Raw genomic sequence first — 21221 nt, 5'->3', positions numbered from 1 at the left:
CTAACAACATTTACCAGAGAAGTTCATCTGATACTTTAATTAATGACATTTTGACATAAAGTTAAAAAAGTGAAATACATGGTTATAAAAAAGGGAGAACATGCCAAAAATAAATCTTTAAAAAAAAATACCTGGCCAGTGAGAAATGTTTGTGGCAGATACGCACATTTTCTTTGTCTACCCACCATTAGCAAGTGCAGTAAAATGTAAATTTTGAACCATGTCCATAAATCATATTGTATTGTACACATTTAATGAAACAACATTCATCATTTCAACTTTGGAAGAGAAAAATATGTCAAAAGTCTCTAAATAAAAAGCCTTTCCTTAAAAATAATGCATACCATAATTGTCTTGAAAAATATTTGTTAGTATGTCCTGAACCAATAAGGACCTAAAATTCAAGAAAAGAAAGAAAAATATAGATATAAGATATAAAAGGTTGAAAGTATTATGAGTCATGTGTAGTCTTTTTCAATCCTCTCTCTCTCTCTCTCTCTCTCTCTCTCTCTCTCTCTCTCTCTCTCTCTCTCTCTCTCTCTCTCTCTCTCTCTCTCTCTCTCTCTCTCTCTCTCTCTCTCTCTCTCTCTCTCTCTCTCTCTCTCTCTAGTGTGTGTGTTTAAATGCTATGTGAGTCTGCATGTGTTCTCTAGCACAGACGGCTCCATCAATCTTTGGCTTTTATTAATAACCTCCCTCTGTTTGAGTCTCTCTCACTTCATCTCTCCACACATCTACTCTCATTCTCTCTCTCATCATGCCTGTTTCTACTTTTTCTTGTTTTCTGTCAGTTTCATTTACTGTCACTTCTTTTTGTGGCTTCACTTTCCTCGTTTCATATTTCGTTTTAGTCTCTGTCTTTCAACAATCTTCTTTTGCAGTTCCACTTCTTTTCACTTGTCCCATGTCATATATCACTCCCTCTGCCTCTGTGTTGCTTTCATCTCTTTTATGGGTGTTTCTTGGGTACTTTTGGCCCTGTTGAATTTATAAAAGAAACCCTCTTAAATCACACTTTTCACATTCACTAGCTTCATTTGTCCACTAAAAATGTCCAACAGTTAATGTGCAAACATTACGGAAGAGTTTTGTCATTTTTTCAAAACCTAATAAATGTTTCTACCTCAGTGTCATCTCCACCACATCTCATAATATGTATTGGGTTTCATAACATTCTGTGATGGAAATTATATTTTGGATAATTTAATTACTAACGTTTAATTTATCCTACATACACACAATTAAATAAAACGTGCACACGTTTTGCATATCAAGATGGTTTTATATAGACATTTAAATACTATGCTTTTACTTGCTAAAAATAGAGTGTGGTAAAAAAGTGATATTCATAAAATGAAAAAAATCTTAGTTTTAAAATATATCAATCCCTGGGGATATAAAAGTACCCGAAGTTGGGGAAAAAAGACTCTTATATTCTTTATTCTTTCTGTATTTTCTAGGACTGAGACTAAACAAAGAATATCTGAGCACACTTTTGAGCAAAGAAAAAAGGAAAATGAGTGAGTGAGACTAAAAAAGAGAGAGAGAAAGACAAGTGAAGAGTGAGAGAGTGAAACAAAAATACATTGTGCCACAAGTGACATGCAGTTCATGTTTTAAAGTACCCTCTGCTAATGCTTTGTCAAAGAACCAACACACACACTCACATATTCTATATTGCATTTTTGAAAGCTGTTAGAGATTGCTGATGTGTTTCTGAATGCTTATCAAACCAGACCATGTCTCATCTGACAGACAGACAAGGTTACAGGAGACATCTGTCAGTCAGACAGGGAGGGAGGGCGGCACACCATTCCGAATTTTTCCCAATTTTATACATCACTGAGTGTGAGGAAGAAATAACAGAGCTGATGGATGGTTGGATAGATGGATATTATTTTACACAATATGCACAGTATATTTGAAAGATGTATTTTGAGGAAAGAAGTCTTTAAGATTGTAAAGAGTTCTCTATCTGTTGACAGGTTTGATCCTCAGAAGGGCTTCTGGTGTCAGCTGTTGGAAGGGGGCAGGACTAAGTGTTTGGGGAAAAGCAAAGGCCGCAAATACCCACCCATGGACTCTGAGGTACCTCCTAACAACAGTAAACTCTGAGCAAAATGGAGCCTTTAATCTTTAATGATTAGAGCTGCATTATAGAGGCGTGCCATCATTGAGTAATATGGGTCATATAGAGAGAGAGAACTCACTCTGACCTCTGACTGTTCAATTTTGCAGCGGCTAACAATGTCTGCAGCTGTACTGAATAACTGATGCCAATAGAACAACTCTTGCTCCATATTTCACCATTATCCTTCTCACTGTTTTTCTTCACACACCAAAAAACAAAACAAAAAAGAATATTACATTTACCCACCTCATGTTGTTCCAAACCTGTACAACTTTCTTTCTTCTGCCGAACACAAAAGAAGATATTTTAAAGAATGTTAGTAAAGTAGTAGTAGTTTCAACAGTTTTTTTGTCCATACAGTGAACATCAGTGAAGTCCAAAACAACACTGGACCCCATTGACTTTCATTGTATGGACAAAACTTCTCAAAACATCTTTCTTTGTGTTCAACAGAAGAACAAAAGTCAAAGGTTTGGAATGTCATGAGGATGAGTCAATGACTGAATTTTCATTTTTTGGTCTCTTTAAGAACATTGTACATATACTATTAGGGGTGTAACGGTACACAACAATTACGGTACGGTATGTACTTCGGTTCAGCAGTGGGGGAAACGTAACAAAATTCTGCTTCTTTATTCTTTTTCATTAAACAGTGGTTTACTGAACAGATATTTGAAGCAAAATAATGTATATCTTAGTCAGAATTACTACGTTCTGTCTGTTCGATGCATATGTGCTGCAGGGAAAACTCTGAGTTTCAAATTAAAGCTACACTATGTAACGTTTGGCCTTCTTCCAGTTAAAAATTAAACTGTATCTGTCTTACGGAAGAACATTGTTTTGGTTCTCCATTGCATGGATTGTGCATAGTTTGTTGCACCAGTGTACACATAGAAATGGGCCCCCGCCCCAATTTTGGGACGGCCCTGTTGGAAACATTAAAGGGTACATAACACACACAGTTTCTGCCAGTCTCATGTTAATCTTGAGTACCTATTGAGTAGTATTGCATCCTTCATATCTCCGAAGAGTCTTTAGTTAAATCAGATTTATAAAAGACAGATACGCTGTACTGATTCTTTCCGAAAACAGCCAAGCTCTGGGAGGCGTGCAGTGGGCGGAGCTAAAGAGACACGAGCGCACACACACAAGCACACACAAAATACATCATCGCAGTATCCCTGGATAACGTTTTATTCACTATACGTTCGTGTTTACATTATATGCACTTACACGCTGATTGCCCAAAAAACAGATATTTGATGCAGCAAACTCACTTGCACAACTCCGTTTCTGCTCCCTAAAAAAAAAAAAAAAATTGCGTTCTGTTCCATTAACACTGGATTCTTTGGGAAGCTGAACAAGGTTATCTTTCACTCACAACCAAAAACAGACTACTTTAGTGACATTGTTGATTTCGTGGTCTAAAAACAAAATGACAGCGCTGCCGACGGCTCCCGTAAGCTCGTTGATGGGCACGTACTCTTGCTCTCACTCTGGTTGATGTGCGCACACGTTCATCCGGGAGAAGTGCCCATACAAGGAATTCCGCCCTTTATGACGTCATACAGGACCATACTCGGAAAAAAAAAAACTTTCAGAAACGTATAGGTTCAATCCTGAAGGGGTGTATTTGGAAAAGAAATACTCCGTCATACGTCCAACTCATTTTTTGAAACTTTGGCCATGTTTAGCATGTGAATCCAACTCTTTTAAAGTGTAAATAAGGCAGAATGCATGAAATAGCATTAGACATCTTCTTTAATGTTTTTAAATAAATTATGTGGTTTTATTATTTCGTATATGGCGGCATTTAAACGGACAGTAATCAAAAAATGCCCATAGACAGCATGGGAAGGTTATTGCTGACAGGATACCCCATTCAGTAAGACAAATGCAATTTTCTGTAAGAGATGGTATCAATGCTATCAAAAACAGTAGCACAATAACACTAGTCCACAGATCAGTAGAACAAAGAGGTTACCGAATTTAATATGCAAACACTGGCCATGAAGAATTTCATTCAGTTTAGTAGTTAACCTTTCACAAAGTCATGCTAAAAACATTCATAAGAGCACAGACAAAGTTCGAATTACTTATCATCCATATAGCAATGCTTATTAGTGAAAACTATTACAATAACAAGTATTGCTGCATGAATAATAAGCAAATAATTAAATTACCTGGCCTATAGTAAAGTATTAAAAAACAGTAAATAAGGTCTAATTAAATTGAATTATTAAATACATTTAATTAATTCAATTAAATGTATTTCTTAAAACAAAAATTAAAGAACAGGAAGATGAGGACAAAGAGGAGAGCAACATGGAGGAGGAGATCTGAAGGGGACAGAGACCTTTTAAACTTTAAATGTAGTGTGTATAATGAGTTGCATTTGAAGGAGTTATTATCGCATAATTCATAAAAGCCCACCCCAGACCTCACTAATTTTCAAACAACCGTGCCTTCACCATACACAGAGCAGTGGCAAGGCCAGACATTTTAAAGTGAGTGGACCTTGGTGAAAGGGGGTGGACCTCAATTGTGTACCAGTGGCAGCAAAATATCTTTTGAACTTGTCGTTTTTTGGTGTACATTGAAACTCGCGTAAATGGGGCTGAATGGGCTGGTGGTTCATTGAAATCAGCCGGTAGGTTGCTTTTTTTAAAGGGTCAGTTCACCCAAAAATGAAAATTAGCCCATGATTTACTCACCCTCAAGTCATCCTAGGTGTAAATGACATTCTTCTTTCAGACGAACACAATCAGAGTTATAATTAAAAATGTCCTGCCTCTTCCAAGCTTTATAATGGCAGTGAATGTTGCTTCGTTTTTGAAGTCCATAAAAGTGCATCTGTCCGTCATAAAAGTAATCCACATGATTCCGGAGGGTTAATAAAGGCCAGAAGCTAGTTATTTTACTTAATAACATTTTAAATATGGATATTTTTCTCACACAAACGCACCAATTCACTTCAGAAGGCCTTTAATAATAAAAAAATAATAATTATTTATTTCTGAAACTTGATATGTCTGAGTAGGCCAGTGCCACCCTGACCCTTGTGTAGCCTCGCCACTGCACCGGAGTAGCTGGAGCCAGGGGTGTAGCACAAAATCCTGGGCCCTATGCATTGGCAGTCGTGATGGGCCCCCATGTTCCATGTTAAAATATATTCCAGACTTTTCAAAGGGCCCTCTCCCTAGACGGGGCCCTGGGTAGTCAGGTCCACTTTTCCCCCCACTACCACGCCCATGGCTGGAGCTACCTTACTTTGTTTATGGATATGACATGACACACACAAGCGAATAATGTATGTGTGCAATTTACTAGTCATTTTGAAAAGGTCCTGTTCACACATGATCTCTACATGGTCATTTAGCAGTCATTTAGCAGTAAAGGCTCTGTGTGACAGGGCTATAGTGTAGCTTTAAGTTCTGCATGTGCAATGTTTAAAATAACACTGCATTTGTTCACAACAGATGCGTGCCAAAACATAAGAACCATACCGAAAATGTGTCCCGTTTCACCCCTTAATCTATACAAAAGTCTGTAGCTGCTCTGCTCACTAAAAATGTTTTCTGTTCACTCTTGTCTTTTCTTTTCTAGTCACGAGCGTTTCTCTCCAGATTCTACAGGGATCAGAACATTGAATTATCTAAGCTTCTGCACAGACTGGGTCAGCCGCTACCAGCCTGGCTCCGGGAGGAACTACAGAAGGTCAGGTAGCCCGAACCAAAACCACCGCTCCTCCGGGTCAAACATCCAGGTTCAACCCTCAAAGGAAACCAGACACTTGAACAGTACTCAATGCCACCTACCTGCAAGCTTGCGATACAAAGGTCAAAAATTCAACTGGAAATCTAAACAAAGCAGTATGGTGTGTCCATGGCAACATGACATTTTTGTTGCAAAAGGTCCAATTTTATCAGTGAGATACGGTGATGTAACTGTGAACCTTGAACTTCAGATGCAGCCAAACAGAGACTGCATAAAGACTGTGTAACTGAAAATGTAAACCTCCACAGACTCGGTCCTATATATTAACTGCCCCCCCCCATCAGACACTGGATATAAAGGTACGGCTTTAGATTTTATACGTCATCAAGAAATTTAGAACTGCACAACCACTGTTCATAACCTCACTCTTGCAAATATATCAGTCAATCAATCTATCAGCCAATCAAAGTGAAGATGCGAAATGTTAAGGATCAATATGGAAAAATAAAGAGCACAGTCAAGTATGCTGCGTCAGCTTTAAACCGGTCAATGGAGTGATGTCATTGTGATGTCAATGTCTCAGTCCACGTCCCAGTTACTGTTTTTATAGACACAATGGCCTGACGAGCGGAAATCATTTCAGTTTGTGTGCGTGTGTGTGTGTGTGCGTGTGCGCGTGTGCGCGTGTGTGCGTGTGTGCGTGTGTGTGTGTGTGTGTGTGTGTGTGTGTGTGTGTGTGTGTAAGGGTAAGAAACCCCTGCGTGTGCATGTGTGTGTCTAGGCATGTCTGTAGCCAGGTAGCCTTAGCCCCGCCCGCCCACTGGACTGCAATGGTTGGCTGATGAATTTCAAGTGTGACTTTTATTTTTGAAAACAATTTGCCTCAATACAGAGAGAAAGTGCTTTGAGAAATATGTAAATAACTATATATATATTCAATAAACACTGGAGAGATTCATGTTTCTGTAAAGCAGTCCTTGCAAAGTTCTGTCTCTATTTGTGCATGATATACCTGGAGAATATACATGAAATATATATTAGATATAATTCATCTATTTATATATATATATATATATATATATATATATATATATATATATATATATATATATATATATATATATATATATATATATATATATATATATATATATATATGTATACTGTATCTATTGTATTAGATATACTGTATATTTAAATATATATAATTTTTTTTTTTTTACCTGACTATGTCATCACATGATTAGGAATACTTGAGTATCCATAAAGGTGTCCTTTCAAATGTACATACTCTAGGGACGTACAATTCTCTGAGACATCTTAGGCAATTCATTTTGTTGTTCTATTTTTTTATGTCAAAACCTTTAGTGCTAGGCTACATAGTGACTTCCCTCCAGGCTACACTCCCTCCAGTGGTCACGTAAATAATGGGGCCCTCACATTCACTTTTCAGGCCTGTTAAATCCAGTCAAACCGTAAAACTAGTACCATCGGATTAGGTAGGTAGACATGACATTTACAACTGTAAAATAAATCAGTGCAACAAGGTTAATATCTTATGTTGTGTAAAAATAATTCTCAATGTCATATCAAAGTCTGTATACTTACGTACTTTATTCGAGTAGACATTCATAGCTGTACATTAGCATGCCTATGTCTCTCAGCTGGATCATCTTCCCACTGATCACACCTGTGTATCGAAACTAACACACACAGGTTGGATTATACCGAATCCGATAAGACATTTCTCCAGACCTTTTGCCATTGCACAGCACACACAAAAAAAAACGCAAGAAAAGCTTTTGTCATATTCAGTTTGCAAATTAATCTTTTGGTCAATTCAGTTGTTTTAAATCTGTACTTTTTTGTGAGGAATGAATATGTCAAACTGTTTTGCAAAAAGGTCTGAATGATTCATTCCACAAATATGAATCTAAATTTTTAGAATCACACCAAACAACGTGCAAGGTGCCATTCACACAGAATGCATTTTTGGTTTGACAATGTGAGAGGCAGGGTAGTGGAATAAAAAAACAATAAGGTCTACACAATGAATTATACTGGGGTTAAGAGACAGCGAATTGCACCGTTTAGAACTGCAGCTGACGCCACAAATACTTCGAATGAGACGCTTGTCACTGTGTGATGTCACTGAGATTGGCTTTAAATAGAGTGGTGCAGGATCGGCAGGTAGCATCACACTTTCGCTGACAAAACCCAATAGGAATTTTCCACAGGGTTTTGGATTATCGATTAAAAACCTGATCAACAAAAATTTGTGATACTTAAATTTTTTGTCCAGCAAGATACTTTTCACAGATGAACACAACTTTTATTAATTTTGAAGCCTAAATATAGTTGCCAGAAGAAAAAAGCTAAAGCAAACTACACCACTGTCCCACGACATCAACATCACCACCACTAATCTTTCGACAGCTCTTTCAGTTTTTATCTAAAAACATTTGACAGCCTCTGTGGTCCCATTTAAATTAGCCACTTGTTACCAACCCTCTTTTTTAAGACACACAACATCTTTAAAAAATCATGGGGGTAATACTGATGTTATGTATTTAATGTGAAAGAATAAAACGTGAAAGTATCTTGAGCTTGTGTTCATCACAGACCTTATTTCAGTCATTTAACCAAAATTCCTTTAAAAAAGCCCATTGACTTTGAGACAATGGAACCAGAAGTGCTAAAATGCTAACTCGTTTCCAAGTGTTGACCTTCAAAGTGATATCATACCTGCACCACTCTATACGGAGCATATCTTGGTACCTGGCTTCACGTGCACACCCTGGGGTTATAGGGGGCCCATTTACTTTAGTTTAGATTATTACTCAGAGGGCTTAGCATTAGGGACCCCCAGGAGACCTTGTGAAGCTGGAAGTAGGGCACCGCCTGCAAGGTTGGTGGGTGGGCAGGAGGGGGCGCCCTAGATCGTAACCAATTTTTTGCCCTCTGTGTTTCCAAAAATAGACTCACTTTACATCACATATTCACACTTTACATTATACATGCCACATGCACAAAGTACCATAAACCAAAGTACCATGTAAATATCATGGTACATGAATTCCATTATTATCATGCTTTACGTACCATGGTTATTACCCTATGATACTATACACTACTACCACAGAACTGTTTTGATGATCTCCATCATATAGTTGCAGCTTATATTTATATTAGTATTTTTTGTTGTTGTGTCAGTATCTGAGATTTATAGTAATACCTCTAGAGACATTATCAAAATTATCAAATGTTATTATGGTCAAGAACTGATCCTGAGTCTATTATCCTAATGAAAAGTTTATATGGATATTAGGCTACTACGTTTCTGTAGTGATATGATACTTCTACTTCAGAAAAGAGAACTGAAAAAAGAGAAACCCAGGAATGGTGGAGCGAAAAATCTTAACATTGGTTATTCCTGAAAATACATTGAATTACTAGAGATATATCATCTATTATGTATGTGTGCTTGGAAGATAAGAAGGCTATACGTTTATGAGGTAAAGCATTATAAAACCGTGGAATATATATATATATATATATATAGGGAACACTTAAATCACACATTGTATCTAAATGAATTAAATATCCAATGGAAACCAAAATCCAGGTTCAAAATCATACCAAAAATCAATGTAAAAAAAAACTGAAGTTACAGGCTGATCCAACTTGCATGAAGTTCTTCATAGCAACTCATACTGTCAGTGGTGTGTATGGCCCCCACTGGCCTGTGTGCACTCACAGCAACATCTGGGCATGCTCCTGGACAGTTAGTGGTGCTATTTGGCATAATGTCCCAGAGGTTCTCAATTGGATTTAGGTCTGGGGAGCGTGAGGGCCAGTCAATGGCATCAATGCCTTCATCATCTAAAAACTGCCTACACACTCTAGCCACATGAGGCCAGGCATTATCATGCACCAGGAGGAACCCAGGGCCCACTGCACCAGCATAAGGTCTGACAATGGCTCTGAGGATTTCATCCCGGTACCTAACAGCAGTAAGGGAACCATTGGATAGCACGTGGGGGTCTGTGCGACCCTCCAAGGATATCCCTCCCCAGACCATTACTGACCCACCGCCAAACTGGTCATGCTGGATGATGTTGTACACAGCATAACGTTCCCCACGGCATCTCCAGACTCTTTCACATCTGTCACATGCTCAGTGTGAACCCGCTCTCATCCGTGAAGAGAACAGGGCGCCAATGGCGGACTTGCCAATTCTGGTGTTCTCTGGCAAATGCCAGTTTAGCTGCACAGTACTGTGCTGTGAGCACAGGTCCCACTAGAGGATGTCGGACCCTCATGCCACGCTCATGAAGTTTGTTTCTGACAGTTTGGTCAGAAACATGCACACCAGTAGCCTGCTGGAGGTCATTTTGTTGGGTTCTGGCAGTGCTCCTCCTGTTCCTCCGCGCACAAAGAAGCAGATACCGGTCCTGTTGCTGGGTTGTTGCCCTTCTACGTCCCTGTCCAGCTCTCCCGGTATCTCCTCCATGCTCTTGAAACTGTGCTGAGCGACACACCAAACCTCCTTGCAATGGCACGTATGGATGTGCCATCTTGGAGGAGCAGGACTGCCTGTGCAACCTGATTGGTACTGTGTACTGAACAGGTAGTGCCTCATGCTACAGACAGTGACAAGGACCCTAACAAAACACAAAACTAAAGACAAAGAAGAATAAGGAGAGAACAATTGTCTATGGCCACCACTTGCAAAATCCTTCTCTTTTGGGGGTTGTCTTGCTGTTGCCTCTCCAGTGGACCTGTTGTCACTTTCAATTGCACCAAAGCAGGTCAAACTGATTCACAATCACTTATGCTTCCTAATTGGACAGATTAAAATCCCTGAAGTTTAATTAACTTGGTGTTATACTGTGATGATTAAGTGTTCCCTTATTTGTTTTTTTTTGAGCAGTATATATATATTGCCAAAAGTTCTTAATCCGTAGGGTTTAAAATGGAGTTGGCTATAACAGCTTCAACTCTTCTGGGAAGGCTTTCCACAAGGTGTAGGAGTGTGTTTATGGGAATTTTTGACCATTCTTCTAGAAGTGTAGTCAGGCACTGATGTTGGACGATAAGGCCTGCCTCACAGTCTCCGCTCTAATTCATCCCAAAGCTTTTCTGTAGCTCCAACAATAGAGTGTGGCGCTACGCCAAGGTCATGGGTTCGATTCCCAGGGTAAGCAAGAACTGACAAAAATGTAAAATGTAAATTTCTATCGCGTTGAGGTCAGGACTCTGTGCAGGCCAGTCAAGTTCCTCCACACCAAACTCGCTCATCCATGTCTTTATGGACCTTGATTTGTGCACTAGTGTGCAGTCATTTAGGAACTGGAATCCTAACTGTTCCCACTAAGTTGGGAGCATGAAATTGTCGAAAATGCCTTGGTATGCTGAAGCATTAAGAGTTCCTTTCACTGGAACTAAGGGGCCAAGGCCAACCCCTGAAAAAAACACCATAATCCCCCCATCCACCAAACTTTACACTTGGCACAATGCAGTCAGGCAAGTACCGTTCTCCAGGCAACCGCTAAACCCAGACTCATCCATCAGATTGCCAGACAGAGAAGCGTAATTCGTCACTCGTCTCCACTGCTCTAGAGTCCAGTGGCGCGTGTGCTTTACACCACTGCATCTGACGCTGTGCATTGCACTTGGTGGTGTAAGGCTTGGATGCAGCTGCTCAACCATGGAAACCCATTGCATGAAGCTCTCTACACACTGTTCTTGAGCTAAACTGAAGGCCACATGAAGTTTGAAGGTCTGTAGCTATTGACTGCTGAAAGTTGTTGACTTCTGCGCATTGTGCACCCCAGCATGCGCTGACCCCGTTTTGTGATTTTACGTGGCCTACCACTTTCATGCTGTTGTTCCCAACTGCTTCCACTTTGTTATAATACCACTAACAGTTGACCGTGGAATATTTGGTAGTGAGGAAATTTTATGAATGGACTTATTGCACATGTGGCAACCTATCAAAGTACCATGCTTGAATTCACTGAGCTCCTGAGAGCGACCCATTCTTTCACAAATGTTTGTAGAAGCAGTCTGTTATGCCTAGGTGCTTGATTTTATACACCTGGGGCCATGGAAGTGATTGGATCACCTGAATTCAATGATTTGGAGGGGTGTCCCAATACTTAATATAGGCAATACAGTGTATATGTATGCGTGTGTGTTATTGGACTCAACAGTATCCACAAGGTGGGGCTGTAACACTGCTCTCAATCTCAATCACTGAAACAAATCTCTCTCTCTCTCTCTCTCTCTCTCTCTCTCTCTCTCTCTCTCTCTCTCTCTCTCTCTCTCTCTCTCAGTGAGCTGTCTGGATTGATCTGTCACACACCAGATTTACTTTCATTCAGTAAGTCAATATGAATGAATACTAACAAATAATCTGCATTTCTGAAAATTAATTTCAGCCTTTCCCATCATACAGTAAACTTGTCTCCATAGAGATTAATTTAAAGGAAAAGTGTATTTGAAATGCAGCGTCAACAACACACACACACACACACACACACACACACACACACACACACACACACACACACACACACACACACACACACACACAGTGATCCTGTAGGTATATTGCAACTGTTATGTAAACGACGGGTTTTCTGAAAAGACTGCGCTAACACTGCACTGTCAGGTCTGTACACACTGATTCAGACCACTGTGTGAACAAAAACACAGAAAGCTAGACTTGGTTTAGCTTGTCTGTGTATTTAGAAAAACTAAAGCAATTGTTAGAAACGTCCTCAAATACACAATATGGATGTGCATTCACACAAACTGTGTTGCCACACAATGAAAGATTTTCTTATACATACTTATCCGATAATCTCAACCCTCATTCAATCAAAATTTTTAGATTTCCCCCTTAAAATGACATTTTCCAGTTTAAGAAGCTGACAGTTCTTAGACAGTAAGGTACTATATTCCATCAAGTACTCAAACGACAAATGTTTAATGCTTCAAACTGAGGTTGTAAGACAGTTGTATATCTTAAAATGTTTTAAATTATTCTAAATATTTACCATTGTTTGTTTTCTTAATGACATTGCAGCCCTCATGAATAGTGCATCACATGCCACATAGATTAAAAAAACTTGTTTTAGGCAAGAATAAAAGCACCATGCCACAAGTTCAGAAATATTCAAACATATATAAATGCAATACTAAGCACTACTGAATTATCGACCCTGTGTGAACAGCTTAACACTTTTTACAGTTTTCATAGTATAGTTAATTACCATGAGATTACAATACGACTGAACCATGTATAAGAAAAAAACATGACATTTACAAAAGTCTGAACTGCAACACCATAGTTTGTGCAAAATAAGAGCTTGTGGTTGGTCGGAGGTTTTCTTTTTCTTTCTTTTTTTTTACATAGACCAATAATGGATTGCTTTTATTAAAGGGATGTAGCCTGTACCAAGACTACATTCATAAGTCATGCTCATGGAGGTCATCATTTGTGATCATTAATCATGCCAACATGAAATGCTCCTCATCACAACACTAAAACAAAGTGGTATAAACAGCTTTGCATTGCACATAATTCCCATATGTCTGTCTTCTGGAAGTGAGTGTGGCACTGCAAAAATATTAAGCAAGTGATGATGTCCTCATGTTGAGATACGGCAAGCCTCAGTCCAGTTATCATCATGAACATCTGATCTATAACAAATTATGTCATGGTTCCTGTGGAGGATTATGATGTCATCTAATGTGCTTATGAGGTGATGCGGTCAGTTACTTAGCAATGGCATGGTAACCAGATCCCAGGAGTTTAGAATTACCATACATTTCTTGGCAGGAAATCCAGAATTTACTCATTTCAGCTTGATGTGATTTCAAGCCATTGGAACGTTCTTCAATCCGCTATGAATCAAAGTGGAACATTACTTGTCCCATTTTACATGTTCAAATGGCATCTGTCTCTCGTGGCATAAAGTATACAGTCTCATAGATACATGTTCATTCCTCCTTTTAGAAAATCAATAATTCCGTACTCACAACTGTGGTCTCTTCAACCTAGAAGTGCTTTCATAAAAAATAAAAAAAATAAAATTGGGATGACGACCTGAAATAATGTCCCCAGACCACAAATGCATCGCTATTTAGACAGGCCTTTAAAACTTCTCCAAATACAGATTTTTTAAATCTGTGTTTTTCTTTTTTTTTTCAGTAAAAATATCCATCCATCCTTTAAACAAGATTTTTAAACATAAACCTCACAAACTTGAAGATTTATGCCTAAATACAAAAAAAAATAACATTAAAAAAACAATATATTCTCTAAAAAGAAGTCAATATAATGTCTTTTTTTAATATTAAAAATGAATTTATAAATTTTTTCTAAAACGTTTCTCTAAATTCATTCAGGATGTTTAGATATTTTTACTGGACAGCAAAAATACCGATTTTTTGCAGTGTAATTTCAATGCAAAGTTCAAGTTTTATGATGACTAAACTTATGCCAGACACTGCATAATTACTAAGGCAATGCGATCTTTCTGACATTTAAGACTTATTTGGAATACTAGAGTTCATTTCAGCTAGTTAACTTCAACAAGTTATACAATTGTTCTAAACTATTATCTAAAAATGTGCTTTATTTTTCTGCCCGCATAGTCAGAATGTCTGTTATTAGTTAGGCTAATTGAAATTTCCATCGGGTCCTACTGCCCAATGACCTTCTTAATCCAGGGCACGAAGGCGGACACTTTGGTGTAGACGCCAGGTGCGTCTTGCAGTCGACACGCGTGACCCCATGATGTGACCCCATATACAACCCAACTTCCACTTGGCCTCTCGCACACCAACGGACCTCCGCTATCTCCACGGCAACTGTCCACGCGGCGGTCGTCGTGGGAGGATCCGGCGCACAGCATGCGATTGGTGAACTGGTCAGAATAGCGCTGTTCACACTGACGCTTGCTCAACACGGAAATCGAGGCCTGCTGGAGAGTTTTTGAATATGCACGACCTGAGAAAAGAAAAGAGGGAAAAACAGGTCAGAATGTCTTGAAGTCTGGAAGTGATCAGACTTAACGGTTCACGTATGCAATGGAGTGTGCAGTGACTTTTCTGTCAGAGTGTGATCACACACTTCATCCATCCCACTTTAGAAATACCGTTAACTTACTGAGAGAAGACTGCTCAAAGACTCCAGGTGGTTTACAGCACAACGTGGCCATTAGAATGAAACCCCACTATCAGCACGTCACATGATAATCTGTAGATGCTTGACACTGACATTATAATTACACACTGTAGTTCCTTGATGATTTCCTCATGTTTTATGTCAGCCTCTGATTACAGCTCTGTCATGCCTGTCTTTTTTGATGAGACTAGACAGCTGGAAAGGTGTGGCCAGAAAAGAAAACTAATGCGCAAATTATATTGAAGTGCACTTTTTACTTGAAATACTTAAAGAGTACACTTTCATGACTATGTTTCTTTAAAGGTACACTTTGTAATAATGCCAAATTAAAGTTTTAAGTATACATTTCAAATAATTATGTTATAATAATTGTTTGTAGTGCTTTAAAGAAGTGAAATGTTACACGCGTTGCCTAACATACTAAAGCACATGTACTTAAATGTAATATTTGATCATAACTTAGTGTTTTTCGATATTATATTTAAAGTTAATACATTTTACATGTACTAACTTGCATTCATTATTGAAAATATGCAATTGCAAATGTATTTAAATACAAAAGTTTCATGTTTATTTAAACACATGAAGTTTCATAGAAGTATTTGGTACATTCGGTACAAGTATATTCAGCAGTGCACTTAAGCCATATTTCAAAAACAATAGTTACTAATTATGAAATTATATATAAAGATGTACTTAAGTTCTACTTAAGTGTGTCAAAAAAGCACAAGTTCAGCTCATTGCATTTAATATACATTTAAACTACAATACATTTATGGTAACACTTAACATTAAGGTTCACTTTGTAAATGGTTTATAAAGGTGTTAATGACTAATACCTCATTTACAAATGCATTGTAAATCATTAAAAAGCAGTCATAACAGCATGAATACAAAGGGTGACTTTAACACAATGCCTGCCAAATAGTGAGCCATTTTTAACTCACATATTATAAATAATTAATAAATGTATTTATTCACACTTATTTAACTCAATACCAGATTCCTGAAGTGAACAGGTTCACAGGTTTCCACTTTACATTAAGGTTCACTTTCACAGGTTATAAATGTTTGTAACTCATTAATAAATGGTTCGCAAATGTCCACCCTACATTAAGGTTCACAATTAACTAATATTGGAATTAAAATATTCATTATTAATATCTCATTAAGTTATGGTTGTGCTCTTGTGTTTTTTTGTTGTTGTTTTTTTTTTTCAAATATGGATAGGCATCGTGAGCTTTTTGTGGAATATCATGGTTAAGACAGTAACCTCTGGAAAGGAACATTTTAAAGAGCACCTATCATGGAATTTTGAAATGTACCTTTCATGTAGTGTGTAACATAGATCTAAGTGAACAAAAACATCCTGTGATAGCTTGAAATATGACAGTGCACCGTATATATAGTTATTTTCTTTCAAAAGTAAGAGTCGACTCGGAGTCATTTTTAAGAATCGTTAGAAGACCGAAGCTTTTTCTCTGACTAGATGACGTCAACTTGTCAAGTTATTTGAATACGATACGCCCACTTATTGCGCTCCAAGACGCCAGTGAAAACTAGAAAACATCATGGCCACGAGACGCGGTGTTCTGAAGTGCGACTCAAAAGCAAACTTTTTTCATCTGCCCAAGGATGAGCATTTGAAGACTAAGTGGCTTGAAGACAAACCATACATCGTCGCGATTGAGTGTTTATTATTAGTCGTCAAATGTATGTTTCGCGATCTCAGGAAGCTTTTATTATGGACTTTTATTATGGCACATGGTATCTTCTTCGTCTGTCTGTACCATATATGGATTACATGTGCACAGAGCGCCCTCCGGCTGCCAGTATGAATTGAAAACAACACATAAGAGACTCAATCGCTCATGATTAGGCTATTTCTGCCCATTTTGAGGAAGTATTGAATAAAAAATACTCCTCTGTTTAGAAATTTGACACAGACATATGAGAATCTATCAATATGTCTCCTCATCTGCACACTTTTGAACTAAAAGCCCTGAGGGATGTTGATTTGTCGCGAGTCTTCGTGAGGAGTTTTTTTATGAATGAGATCAGCTGAGGCTCATATTACAATCAAACAGTACCGACGCGGTTTTCATATTCATAACTCCTGACACATATTAACAAATTACTGTCATTATAAGACTTTGATGGGCGTTCCGTTTCCGAAAATATCTGCACAGACTATACCAATCACAACTGACTGGGTCATCGGACCAATCACCGCAGATTAGCGTCACGTAAAGGCGGGGTTTTGAAAAGTGAATCACTAAAGGAATCATTTGAGAATCGCTGTCAAAACAGGTAAAAATAAATGCATATTATAAGAAAACTAAAGTCTTTTTTGTCATTGCATGCATGCAAAACTGTTGTTGGGGACTTCTAAAACAATATTTGGAACATTTTAAATGCCATGATAGGTGCTCTTTAAGAAAAGTGGCAGTCATGAGCTATTAATGAGAAAACCACAAATACAACATCCTTCAGTCTCACTATGATGATCTATTTTTGCTGCATCATGAAATACATCAGGAATCTGGTATTGAGTTAAATAGGTGTGAACAAATACATTTATTAAGCATTTATAACATGCGAGTTAAAAATGGCTCACAATTTGGCAGGCATTGCGTTAAAGTCACTCTTTTTATTCATGCTGTTATAACTGCTTAACCACAATTTATAATGCATTTGTAAATGAGTTATTAGTCATTAACAAAACCTTTATAAACCCTTTACAAAGGGAACTTCATGTAAAGTGTTACCATTTTTTTAACATTTTATTTTAACATGTAATTTAGTGCTCAAAAACATTACATTCAGTTCACACTTACAGTAACTACATTCTTTTAAACTTTAAAGTATACGGCTTTTAAGGGTATAGTCTATTTACTTTTTAGTTTATAATAATCTTAAAACTCACCACTAATAATGTTTGTAAAAGATTATTATGTGTGTGTAACTGATGCTAGCTGCTGATATTTTTCTCTCTGTCTCACTGGACATCTGGTTGGAGAAATTTACATATTACATCACTGCACAGCTCCATAATTCCACAAAACACTAATGCAGACTCTTTTGTGATTATCAACACATTAAAATAGCACTCACGTCAAGTGCTCATATATAAACCAGTGCTTACAAATACCCTCATGCAAATATGCAACCTTGTTTGCGAATGCCACCAAGGATGCAAATAATTACTAAATGTTTGAGATGGATTGTTTCAGAACAGATTTTACAAACAGATGTTATACTGATAAAAGGATCTACATGTTCAGCAAACTTATTAAGCCGATTCCTACAAATGTTGACAAATGTTTAATTGTTTAAAAATTCCACACTTGTTACAGATGAGTATTTTTCAAGTTCAAGTGAAACAAGCTGTTTTCCATTTAAAACAGTGAACTTTTCACACTAAACAACATTATAAAATGTTAGTTATCCTTAAGTAGGCATTCTAATTATAGCAACGACTACCTGTTTCTATAATTCATATATAGAAACAGGTACTTGAAAGTGAGGAAATTATTAGATAGTATGTAAATAATCCATATACATATTTAAATGTTCTTGTATTTGTAGCATATAGTGCACAGTTCACTGCTGAATGTACCAAATCGTTCTATGAAAGTTCATATATTTTGGTACCCAGAGCTCCTGAAAAACTACAACAACTTCCTTGTGTGTTTGCGCACACTTGGCGAATAAAGCTCATTCTGATTCTGATTCTATTGTAAAACGAATAATTATGAATCTAATTCTGAATAGATGAGCCATACGAAAACACACCTATGACCTAAAAGTTTTTGGGGGGTTTTGACCCTATTGACTTTCATTTTTTAAAGTGTTTAGCCACTTTTCTACCATCGGGCCAACCATTCTCGTTGCTTTAACGTTCCATTTCATTCCAATCCGGCCCAGACGGTATGGATATATGTTCATTTTCCACTGTCGGGCTGATAACAGAGCTCTTTGGAATGTAATACAAATGCCTCAGTCTTTGATGTGGTAACACAGAAGTTTACAGGAAATATGAGATGAATAGCGACTCTTTTAATATTATTATTAACTTGGTTAACTTTGTTCAAATGTCACTACACGCATCCTACCAGCATACTGAGAATTACAGGCCTAGAGCAGTTTGTAATCGTGCCGTGCCGAACCAAGCTCAAGTGGAAATATAACTGGAACCATTTCTTACAGTTCTTTGAACCACTCAGCACTTGATCATTTTAACTGTAGTGAGTTATTCAATACTACAGTTAATTATATTTTAATTGTACTTAATTGCAACTTCTTCATTACAAATGACATACAAATTTCAAAAGAAATCACATTTAAGTATATTTTGGTTTGCCATAAATGATTGTCAGTACATTCACCAGTACACTTTAACCATATTTCAGACACTAAAAGTAATTATGACGTTAAAGATGTGCTTAAGTCCTACTTAAATGAGCCAAACATTTTCAAATGTTTCAAACGCATTTTCATTTTATTGCATTTCTATACACCTCTGCTCTAGCTTTTGTACTGCTCTGATTTACTCTTGAAATTCAGCACTGCAGAAATTGCTTGTGCTTTTCCTCATTTGTACATCTATTGGATAAAAGCATCTGTTAAATTATTTAATGGAAATGTCATCACACCTAAAAAACCTTTTACTAAAAAAGTGTGTGCATGCCTGTCAGTTGGTGAGGATGACAGAGAGAGAGTGATAGTTTCACACGGAACACAGAACAAAGACTGATATCTTGCAGCGTGTGATCATTGCTGTCAGTTCTGCTTTCACACTGTCTGATCACATCTTATGCCTGTCAGCCTATGCTATTCAATAGAGCCAAAAACACATCCATTTTACACGCATAGCCTCAGTTCTTCTAATTGTGCTCAAAGCATCCTTCATTTCGAGAACAGAAGTTTGAAGCTGTATGGCAGTCTAATTGTTTCCAAAATCAGATCTGCATTCATTTCTTTAGTTTTAAGGAATTATGTATGGAGAGTGTGAGGATGCACGATTGTGTGTGTTTCATGGCATCTCCAACCTGTGTCTCCCCAGCCTGTGATGTAGCAGTTGGCGATGTCCTTTGGCACTTTTTCCCTCCGCACTGGCAGGCAGGCGGGCAGCACGAAGCGGTTCAGCATGACGCACTCGCCCGTGACACCCCTGTGAGCTCTGTGGCCAGACACGCGCACCAGTGCCAGGTCGTAGTCATTACTGTCAGCATGGTAGCGCGGGTGAAGGACGATCTTCTCCACGGCGTACTCTTCCTCATATTCTTCAGGAACCAGAGAGTGATAATCACCCACACGAACTTTATACAGCCCAGTGCTGTTACCATATCTAAGAAAGAGCACAAAACAGATCCTTAAGTAAATTTGAGACCCGTGAATGTCAGACATATTGGTCAGACCTCACTAATCAGCCAATAATCATGACCACTTGGTAATTAACAGAACTAAATCTATGCACAATATATATTAATGATCGGCTGATATTAGAGACTTTTTTTAATGAAGGTTATATACACTACCATTCAAAAGTTTGGGATCAATATGATTTTTCTTTTAAGAAACTATTAATCCCCTTTCAGTCGGTCACGTTGGACATTACATCAACATCACCGATGTATTGGGATCACTTCTGGGAGCTCTATCATCTTCGAGTGTATACAAAAACGAGCCAATGCAAATTGGCGTGCGGGATTTGCATTTTGCACCCTGCAGCGCAGGTATAAATGCAGAAGTAAATGCAGCGCACATTGTTCTTCACTTCAGGGCCGAGACTGATGTGTCTGCAGCTATCTGAAGAGTGTACTAAACTACAAGTCTACCTCTCTGTGTTCAGGTTTTGGAGTGACGGAACGTACAGCGGTGGTCGGTGGCATTTGTGCCAAAAACAAAAAAACGGGCATGTCAGTACAGGGTCCTGCACTTCGGCCTGTCCCAGTCACCCCATGTCTTCACGAAGGTCATGGAGGCGGCCATTGCACCAATGAGAGAGCATGGTGTTTGCATTCTCAACTATCTCAACAACTGGCTCATATTGGCCCTGTCGAGAGAGCAGTTGTGCGAACACAGGGAAATGGTGCTCAGTCACCTCAGCCAGTTGGGCCTTTGGGTCAAATGGGAAAAGAGCAAACTCTCCACCGTGCAGAGGATCTCACA

At 38.1% G+C, this 21221-nt stretch overlaps 2 protein-coding genes across 2 annotated transcripts in view; one reads left to right on the top strand and one right to left on the bottom strand.

Moving 5' to 3' along the window:
- ndst3 (N-deacetylase/N-sulfotransferase (heparan glucosaminyl) 3) overlaps positions 1-6820 on the top strand; it is a 103334-nt gene extending 96514 nt beyond the window's left edge. The window contains exons 13-14 of the mRNA XM_079811504.1: positions 1986-2088; positions 5738-6820. Of these exons, the coding sequence (XP_079667630.1) occupies positions 1986-2088; positions 5738-5857 (223 nt within the window). The 3' untranslated portion in view covers positions 5858-6820. The remainder of the gene's footprint in view (positions 1-1985; positions 2089-5737) is intronic.
- A 6005-nt stretch (positions 6821-12825) lies between these two features.
- prss12 (serine protease 12) overlaps positions 12826-21221 on the bottom strand; it is a 66993-nt gene continuing 58597 nt past the window's right edge. The window contains exons 12-13 of the mRNA XM_079812124.1: positions 20099-20397; positions 12826-14870 (exon numbers count right to left, since the gene is read on the bottom strand). Of these exons, the coding sequence (XP_079668250.1) occupies positions 14563-14870; positions 20099-20397 (607 nt within the window). The 3' untranslated portion in view covers positions 12826-14562. The remainder of the gene's footprint in view (positions 14871-20098; positions 20398-21221) is intronic.

Source organism: Gobio gobio (assembly GCF_949357685.1).
Source record: "Gobio gobio genome assembly, chromosome: 3".
In the NCBI taxonomy this organism is placed as follows: domain Eukaryota; kingdom Metazoa; phylum Chordata; class Actinopteri; order Cypriniformes; family Gobionidae; genus Gobio; species Gobio gobio.
This window is presented reverse-complemented; position numbering and strand designations above follow the sequence as displayed.